Genomic DNA, 10,000 nt, shown 5'->3' with positions numbered 1-10,000 from the left:
CAAGTCCCCCTCCACACCCCACACACTATCACTCACTTACGCGCACACACACACACACACACACACACACACACACACACACACACACACACATATCACCTACCTTCACACACACACACACCACCTACCATCTCTCGCTCTCTCTCTATGTCACACACACACACACACACACACACACACACACACACACACACACACACACACACACACACACACACACACACACACACACACACACACACACACACACACACACACACACCCCATCTCACAGGGGCAAACAGAGGCACACAAGGCTAACATTACTGCTTCATCATAAAAAGCCCTCGCACGTGTTTCTGGGGAAATATGTACCGGTAATTGTGATTTTCCCCCCTCCCCTGACAGATATTACCATTTGATTTGTTATAGATTTTTTGCAAGTCAAGCCTCAGTTAAATATTCCACATTTTGCAGAGTCTGGCAACTTCTGATTGGTGACAATGCTAAGTGCATGAGAAGCACAGCACCAGATTAACCATGGAGAGCTGGGAGTTATGAGAAGTATGTTTAATTGCTGCTATTAGCAAATTGCATTAATTTAAATTACGATTTTGATTAAAAGTCGATTAATTGTGCAGCCCTTGTTCCAACAAATAATAATAATAATAATCATAATAATAATACATGTAGCTGCAGAGCAGTGATGATCAGGGTCAAAGCAGTTGATCAATCAATACTTTTTGAGGAACTAGTGAGTATTTGTGACAGTTGTGACAGCTACAGTGAGAGAGAGCCCACTGTGAGTGAGGGAACCCACGGTCGCAGGTGGGACTTGAACCACCAACCTCAGCATAGCCAAACAAGTCACTTACTGTACCAGGTGACTATTGTCTGCTACTGAGACAGTGGATACAAGTGAGCAGTTTGGCTGAAGTGGCTTCTAGAGGGAAATGGCTGAAGTATTTGACAACAGTTGGAAAGGTACCCGCAGTTCAGATAAAAGGGCTTTAAAAGCAGCATTGAAACTGGAAGTTTACAGGTTTGGATCAGCCATCAATTGAGATTGCTTTCAATCGCTGATTACCTTATGAATGCTGGCTTAGTAATGCAAAGACTTGCCTAACAACTTAATGTGGACACCTGGACAAGTTAGAGGCAAGACAGCTGATATAGCCAAGACAGGCAAGACTACGAACCAGCATTGGCCGGGTTTCCCAGATTCGTTAAGAAGCTCTTAAGTGCTAAGAACTTCTTAGGAGCATTCTTAGAACATTCTTAGAGCGCTCCTTAGAATTTCTTAGCCCTTAAGAGCTTCTTCACAAATCTGGGAAACCCGGCCATTGTCTGTAGATGATGTAAAATTAATGTCAGGAGAATGAGATGACCGACCTCAGACATTTCCTTTTACTTGTGAAAATAGTTGACATTTTTAGAGGAAAGGACCAATGACTCAAAGGTGCAGATGAATGCAAAGATTACAACGATGCAAGAAGTTTCAGGCTAGGCCTCAGTGAAAAAAAAAATAATATTATAGTGCCACCTATAGGTGCAGTGCCTCAGGTTATGGGGTCTGAGTAGTGACAGGTCTCTGGGACCACAGACTATTGTGAAGTTTCACAATCCTACACTGCCCTGGTTGGACCCCTAATCATAATAATAGTACCTAAAGCTAAGCTAAATCTAGGGTACTGCATCACACATTATTCGCACTGACATAAAAATTATGACTTCGTCGCTATACTGTATATGGACATGAAAACATGACATGACAAAAGCAGACCTACAGTACACACTGAAATTATACTGCTATGCTCAGCATTGTCAGCTGAAACCTGAAAGAGACAAACTACAACTCACCATCACAACGACAACCTCATAATCACCATCATACAATGCCTGGAGTGATTAACTTTTCAAACACCATCAACTGTCATTAATGCAACACAACACACCCTAGAGGTAACATTAACATCAATATATCAGGGAAGCTCCATACATCTTCAATAGCAAATGACCAAAAAAACAAATCCTCAACTATAAAGTGGATTGTCCCATTCTGCTCAGATTAATTCCACACAGTTTTCCATCCTTTAGTCAAAGCTATCAGCATAATGTTGACTGAACAGCAGGCTATAGAACACACTTTCAATCCATTAAATAAAAACTTACGTTCATTAAATTCATACTCAAATTCCTCCAGCGTCTTTGGGAAGGTGAGGGGAGGCTCATCTTTCTTCATCAGCTCATCGAGATCTATCCTTGACAGCAAATCTAAAAAAGAGTGTTATTACAATTAGGATTTACAAGAGATTTGCACAAAATGGTTATGGTGATGGCTAGGGTGTTTATTAGTCTCTACTTGAAAACTACAATCTGTGACTAAAACCGGTCATGTAGGCTAGTCTTCAACTTCTGTTAAAACAAAGCAACCATTTTTTCACAATACATGATATAAACTTTTGTTATTAACTTAGTACCAGTAAGCCTACCAAATGGGAAAAACCCCACAATAATTAGCATTAGGCTACAGTCAAATATTAGGCTACTGCAACAGTCTTGTTATAGTTGCAAACAGTTTTGTAAAATTCTTGTTTATGCACCCATTCTTCAAAACAAACAGATATAAGTGACAAGGTTGTCCTACACAACTACAATTGCATTACAGCCTATTTTACCTTTCAGAGCAGTTGTCTTCTCTTTGTCTTCTTGAGCCATTTGGGCCATGGTTATAAACAAAAATAAGAATATGCAGGGCACTGTTCTGACCAGCATGGACGTCTTGAGTATGTCACAGACAATTAACCTGCAATGTGAGCACATTGTTTAATACAATGAGGTGTGAATATCGTTGAAGGTTTAATCTGCAGCTAATAACCTGGTAATCAACATTGTGAGAAGATCTGTGTTACTGTACAACAAAGAAAAAGCAGGTGCTTTTACATTCACGTTAACAAAGGGTGCCTTTTCGTCAGCTTCTTCTGAATGAATAAATAAACGGAACCATCGTAAACCCTGTGTTGCTCTTGACAAGTTAATTTTCCACTACACCTTATCACTTGAATGATTGTTCGTATCTAAAATGCAGCTCATAAACTTGTTCAGAGGTGTCCAGTGCCTACTTTCTGCCAACATACTAAACGAATTAATCGTAAATGATCCAGGCAGTGCAAGTTTCTCTCATTGAATTCCTCAGGGCCGTATTTATTCTACAATAATTAATCACAACACATGTTTGCATCTACATTTAATGAAAAATCCTACTTGTGGATTTGCAACTCTTAATTTCACAGCCGCGTTGGACTTCTTGTCCTCGCTTGTCCGCGGTAATGAACAACACCAATCAAGAGGGCAAATACAAAGTGAGAAACATGCATTTTGGTTTCACTCACATACCATCATAACAAGCAAATGTGGAAATCTCAACCATCATGCATCTTCTGCTTCCTTGTTGCAGAAAACAGGAAGAGTCTGCAGGAAACGGAAGTGTGACGTTTCGGCGAGCGCATTTACTCTTAAAGACGCAGTAACCATTATAATGTGTCATTCTTGAGATGCGCGGATGAAAAGCTTTGTGTGCTTTGACAGGCGGTTTCTTCTGCCAGACTGAGGGGTCTACGTGGAGTTTTAGGCATAATAACCCTTTGGATTGTTTTGCTTTAATAGCCTGCTTATGTTACCATGACTATTCTCTTTTGTAGGATAATGGCATCAAGCAATTTCCATTTGGTATGTGTCTATCAAAAGGCATTCCCATTGTCAAACGTGTGATGTGAGTAAACATGCTCTTTTCAGAGGCCTTTGAAAAACACAATACACCCTTTGACAACTAAAGCTAACCAGGCTGCATCAAACCGATGTGGCATTAAGTCTTTAATCACAAAATACTATTTCAGAGGTGTCTTTTTAAACTGCCTAACAATTGTCAGAAGATAACGTCTATTTATCATGCTATTCATTTCAAACCAAAAATACAAAAAAAGAGAGATATAGGTCCGTCCTTCCATTGATTTGTATACATTATAATAATAGTCTCTACAGAGGCTACACTCAGCTTTGTCTGGCTCCCATTATACACAGATGTCCTCTCTCTTGCATACAAGGACATATTTTAGTATTTAGAAAGACAGACAAAACCTTGCAAATACCCATTATGATTTTTTTTTTCTTTTTCTTTTTCTGCCAGACAAAAGATTTCAGATCTCAGAAAATGGTCATTTCAACAGACACGGAGCATAGTGAACAAGAGTGCCTATTTTAATAAAACATTGAGTGACTACTCCATATTACAAAACACAAGTGACACAAACACAATTCTATGTAAACTGTGTGCAGAGCTACATAATATGTTCTCATGGCATCCAGTTCTCCAACATAAACATTCAGTTGTGCTCATGGGAACAGTACAGTTTAGGATGAAGAGCTATATAGCACCAGCAGACATATGGAACAGCACCTCCAGAATAACCATGTGTAGAGAATGTTTGTACAGCAAAAACAAAGTACAGTGAAACATTCATGTGCTTATACATTTCAACAGTTAATCACTTGGCATCATATTCCTAAGCTCAGACTTAGCACGAAGACATCCGGAAAAAAAAAAAAAAAAAAACATGAATGCATATCATATATGCTGAATGTCAAACATGCTGTATGTGTAATGTATGGATGGGAATGTATGGATGTATGGATTTCTGATGCATGCTGTTTGATGCTGCGTGGATCTGTGCTACGAGGAAGAGTCAGGGTTGGTGGTGAACCAGGTCTTCTGGAGGTGATCCACCAAAGCTTTCTCCTCATCCTCCAACTCGGCATCCTCCTGCATCTCCCACCTGAAACACACCGACAAAAAAAACCACACACACATGGGTCAGGGCTTTGTGCACACACGCACGCACGCACGCACGCACCCACACCCACACACACACACACACACACACACACACACACACACACACACACACACACACACACACACACACACACACACACACACACACGCACACACAGGCGAACTTGCCCACATTGTCCCTCATCAGCTATCAGTTTCGACATCTGGACTCATAGCAGCTGGATTGCGACACGTTCGAGAAGGCAAAACATGCAGCTGCCGCTCGTCTCTCATCAAAAAAGCAGAAATGTATTTCACATGTTTTCTTAAACACCAACACGCCTCATTACAAACCTGAGGCGCCGGCGATGACTACTTCTCTGACTGACGCCATTAACTTTTTACTATGTTTACAATAGCAGCGACATGCAAATGAATGTCGGCAAGAACGGGGGGTTGAGTGGCGAATGCAACTTTTGACCTTAAGTATAATTGCGTTTATTGCACCGCATATCTAAACCGCGGGGAGACATATTGCCTTCTTTATCGGCGGGGCTGTCATGTCATAACATCTCCAAAGAGGTCCATTTAACAGTGGAGTAATTGTGCTTTTGCTGCCGATCGCTGCGCCTGGATGTGTTCACCCTTTTTTCCGTCTGTGGTAGTGGGAGCCATAATCTTCAAATGTGGAAATATGAGCTCCATCTCTTCCACGAAAAAGAGCTGGCTTCTCATGCCAGCCACCTCATGCATACAAAGAAGCCATGGTCTCACCCTCTCTGTATGAGTGTGTGTGTGTGTGTGTGTGTGTGTGAGAGAGAGAGAGAGAGCGTGTGTGTGTGTGTGTGTGTGTGTGTGTGTGTGTGTGTGTGTGCATAAAAGAGAAACAGACACAGAGAGCGAAAGAGAGGGAACGTGTCAGTGTGAGTGTACTTGCTCGGCGGCACTTTGATGGAGTTTGTGCCTCAGTCACTGTGCCTATCTGTCCGCATCAGACACCCTCTTTCTCTTCCCCGGCCCGCGCTGTCGCCGCGGTAATTACTGCCTATACGGCCCCGGATTTGTTTATGTAAATATGCGCATTTGATGCATGGGGGGGACCTCCTCGCGTGTCACACACACACACCCTCTCTCGTCGTCTCCTCCTCGCTCCTCTCTTTTGTCAGTCTCTTCTCTTTTCTTACAGAGCCACTGGGCCGGCACCTGACATCTTTCTCTTTCTCTTTCTCTCTCTCTCTCTCTCTCTCTCTCTCTCGCTCTCTCTCTCTTTCTCTCTCTTTCTCTCTCTCTCTCTCCCTCTCACTCACTCTCTAAACACACACACACACACACACACACGCATACATACACACACGGATAGGTATAAAAATCCAATTGTCCCCACTTTATCATCCTTGGCCACTGGTATTATTTAAGCACCAACAAACAAATATTAGGAAGGCAAGAGAAACATAATATTTACAAATGTCACAGGTGTTCGGAATGGATAGAATAAGCGAGCGGAGGGGAAGACGGGTGAGAGATGGAGGGCGAGGAGGGAGGAGGGGGGGATGGAGGGAGGCAGAGAGAAGAGGAGGAGGAAGAGAATGCTAAAGGTTTTCCGATGTTTAATTTTCAAATAGGATTAAGCAGAGTGACATTTAGCTGAAGGTTACTGGTTGGGCGGAGCGACACATTGTCTTAGCCGATATTGATATTCTGGAAGCGGCCCGCTTGTCACCGGGACAAACAGTGTTGATGAATGAAGGGGCGATCCACAGGAAGGTGTTAAGTGCAAATTTGAAAGGGAAACGGGGGGAGGAGGGGAGGAATCGAGGAAGAGGAGATGGAGGAATAGTAAGAAGAAGGAAAAGAGAGAGAAGGCGGGGGGGGCAGAATGAGAGAGAGAGAGAGAGAGAGAGAGAGAGAGAGAGAAGGCAGTGGAGGAGACTTGGAGTGCACTAGAGTGTATTAAAGTCTCCAGGTCAACCAAATACTAGGACCGCCAACATTAACAAGTACCAGCAACCTGCGGCAAAGGAAACGAGTTTGTTTTAAGCACCCTAAGCTAGTCTCAAGAAAGTGAGAAAAATGAAATTGTGCTAAGTGGGCACAGAGAGAGACTGGCTCTAAAGACTGAAATCAAATCATCATACGCAGCCACTCCAATAGTAACAACTGGCAATTAGGCTGCAGTTCTATTAGCGTAGCATTCAAGAAGACACATTAAGTGCTGTACATGGGAATGAATTCTCGAAAAACAAAATGGCCTCCTAGAGAAAGATAAGATATACGTTAATACATATAATGGGAGTCCCATCTCTACACAATGACCCAGGTGTCCACGCTGTGGGCAGTGTCGTGCTAAGCCTGGCGTCTTGTCACGGGGGTTCGTATTTCAGCAGATGGCCGGTCGGCCAGGGCCGTGCCCGGGGTCGCGTCTTAGTAAGCCGAATCCGATGTGGCCTTTCAGGCTTTCAGCACGCCTCATTTTTCATGCGTTAATACTCCGTCCTGCTGACTCCGCCATTCCTCTGGGCGCACCGGGCACAGGCGGCATGCAGGACTCGACCACCTCACGGCTGAATTTATGTTGTCGCCGGGAAAATAGTTTTAAAAAAATAAACAATTAGACATGAAAGACTTCCCCCTCTAATCCCAACCCATAGACTCCTCACAATGGATTACATATTATTCTAATAATAAACTAGAAAAGCACTCAGAGTGAAGACCTCTGCCAAGCGAAATCTTAAAAAAAAAAGACCTTCCGGCCTTCCCTGAACATTTTCATCGAAATCCATCCATAACTTTTTGAGTTACAGTATCTTGCAAAGAAACAGACAAACAAACAAACAAACAGACAAACCAAAAGACAAACAACCAAACCCCGATGAAAACATAACCTCCTTGGCGGAGGTAATAAATATTACATTAACATGTAACGTTTATATATTTATTGAACAATATTTACTTAACTAATTGTATGAGTAATACACGGGCCCAATCTCAGTAACAGCACCTGGACGTTGGAGTAAGGTTTGAAATTGAGGATGACCCTAGTGGTTCAATCTGTAAGTCCACCTCCATGTGATATCATGCAGCAGGCAATACAGTATAAGTGGCCTGACAGACACTCTCTCGCCTGTCAAAACGAGAGAGAGAGTGTGTGTGAGAGAGACAGACAGACACACACACACACAAAAAAGGTGTGTGTCTGTGTCTGTTTGATGGTGTGTGTAAGGGGAGGAGAGGCGGGAGCCTCTCACACAGACCCATTAGATGAGCTGGTCGGCCACAGCAGGGGGCCTTTTCCCACCTCAACGGTGGCCTCCTCTTTCATCCTTTTATTTCTCTCTCCTCCTCTCCCTCCCTCTCTCTCTCTTTTGCTTGCTCACTCTCTCTCTCTCTCTCTCTCTCTCTCTCTCTCTCTCTCTCTCTCTCACTCTCTCGCTCGCTCACTCTCTCTCCCTCTCATGTTTGTTTTAACAGCGCAAGTCTGTCAAACAGAGAGAGAGAGAGAGCGTAACGCAGCCAGCGGCTGAGTGAGAACTTGCATACGGCACGGTGCCCGCAAAAAAAAAAAGTGGCTCATCACCAAGACGAACGCCAGTCGTCGGTCGCTAAGCGCTGCCGGGGTTCGGCTCGCGAGCCGAAGCTAAATATTTTAAAGTGGTAAACTTTCGCCCGAAAAGGTCAGGGCTTTTTCCGCCGGCCGTCCGCCGGGGCAGGAGGAGGTGTCACACACACGGGGCGAGGGAGAGGGCGAGGCGCGCGGCGCGGCGCGACACACTGACGGAGATCCCATTTCATGCCCGTGAGCTTGCCCTTTGGAACTCTGCGGCAGGATACAGAACGCCTGGCACCGCGGTGGACGCACAGGAAATATAATAATCGGTCAAGTTGGTGCGACACGAGAAATAATAATCATAATAATACAAAAATCCTAAAGATGACTTTTCGAGCCCTTTCGAGGAGGTCTCGGGTGAAGGGGGGGGGGGGGGGGGGGGTTGACGACGACGTTTCACTGACCAGGTCTCGGTGTGGAGAGGACTTCCAAAAGTATTTATTGTCGCAGTCGAGGATTGCTGAGTTGAGTGACTCAATTGCCCGTGCGACAGACTTCAAGTTAACTTCAACTTTACTTCAACTCTTGAGTGGAACTAGAACTTGAGCAAATTTCCACTTCTCTCCTGTCTGACACTCAGAGGCCAACACACACACAGGCACACACACACACACAGAGTGCCCCGAGGCTGTTGGACAGTAGTGGTGATCTGTGGGGTCGTGGGTGGACAGACACTGACACCAGGCAAGGAAACGAGGAAGCGGGCGAGAGCAATAGAGAGAGAGACAGAGAAAGAGATCGAGCGAGACAGACAGACAGAGAGAGAGAGCGAGAGAGAGAGAGAGAGAGAGAGAGAGAGAGAGAGAGAGAGAGAGAGAGAGATAGACAGAAAGGCAGCAAATGAGCATCACCAGGTCCCGTCTCTCCCCCTTCAGCCACCAGGCGACCGACAGCTGAGCCCTGCGAGCTCCCCTCCAGACCAGACTCAGAGACAGGCAACCAGGGCCCAGCTGACAGCTAACCGAGGACAGCAGAGAGGAGAGGAGAGGAGGAGAGGAGAAGAGGAGAGGAGAGAGGAGAGGAGAGGAGGAGAGGAGAGAAGTGACATAGAGAGAGAGAGACAGAGCCAGCGCTGAGAGCTAACCCAGGCCAGGAGCCTCTCCACCGCTGTTTACGTGGCCTTGCCCTGGCAAGTGGCAAACACAGCCCAGATGTGGAGGCGAGTTTCCATCGCTGAGCTCCACAGCTGCGCATCGGGGCCCCCGACGACCCAGGAGAGATGAAAACCGGAGCCAACCGGCGAAACGGGAGTCGAGAGAAATCACGACGACGGCCTGCTGGTGTTCCGTTCGCAATTGGTCTGCTTTAGGGCTATATGTGATTTTTTGAGATGGTGGGAGAGAGAGTGACGTCTAATCAGTGATATCCAGCGTTGGGTGTTCTATTATTCCATCCCATAATATGGCTGTTATCTCATGCTTAACAAAAAATATCAATTTGATTCAGACCAAAAAAAAAAAAAGTCTCCTATCACAACAATTCTGTGACATATTAGCGGCGGCGCGCGATCTGTTTAAGTGATTGTGTCTCAGTAGTTTTTTGATATCTAGGACTGATATCTCTCCGGAGGATTTGGCATCATAATC

The 10,000-nt window shown here is 44.8% G+C and overlaps 2 protein-coding genes across 2 annotated transcripts in view; both read right to left on the bottom strand.

The window, feature by feature from the left end:
* Positions 1-3,447, bottom strand: part of arb2a (ARB2 cotranscriptional regulator A) — a 169,666-nt gene extending 166,219 nt beyond the window's left edge. Inside the window, exons 1-3 of the mRNA XM_062515698.1 lie at positions 3,376-3,447; positions 2,658-2,785; positions 2,152-2,253 (exon numbers count right to left, since the gene is read on the bottom strand). Coding sequence (XP_062371682.1) covers positions 2,152-2,253; positions 2,658-2,754 — 199 coding nt within the window. The 5' untranslated portion in view covers positions 2,755-2,785; positions 3,376-3,447. The remainder of the gene's footprint in view (positions 1-2,151; positions 2,254-2,657; positions 2,786-3,375) is intronic.
* Positions 3,448-4,235: 788 nt separating this feature from the next.
* Positions 4,236-10,000, bottom strand: part of LOC134060536 (uncharacterized protein KIAA0825-like) — a 124,589-nt gene continuing 118,824 nt past the window's right edge. Inside the window, exon 20 of the mRNA XM_062517265.1 lies at positions 4,236-4,811. Coding sequence (XP_062373249.1) covers positions 4,709-4,811 — 103 coding nt within the window. The 3' untranslated portion in view covers positions 4,236-4,708. The remainder of the gene's footprint in view (positions 4,812-10,000) is intronic.

This window comes from Sardina pilchardus, chromosome 16 (assembly GCF_963854185.1).
Source record: "Sardina pilchardus chromosome 16, fSarPil1.1, whole genome shotgun sequence".
Taxonomy (NCBI): Eukaryota; Metazoa; Chordata; class Actinopteri; order Clupeiformes; family Clupeidae; genus Sardina; species Sardina pilchardus.
This window is presented reverse-complemented; position numbering and strand designations above follow the sequence as displayed.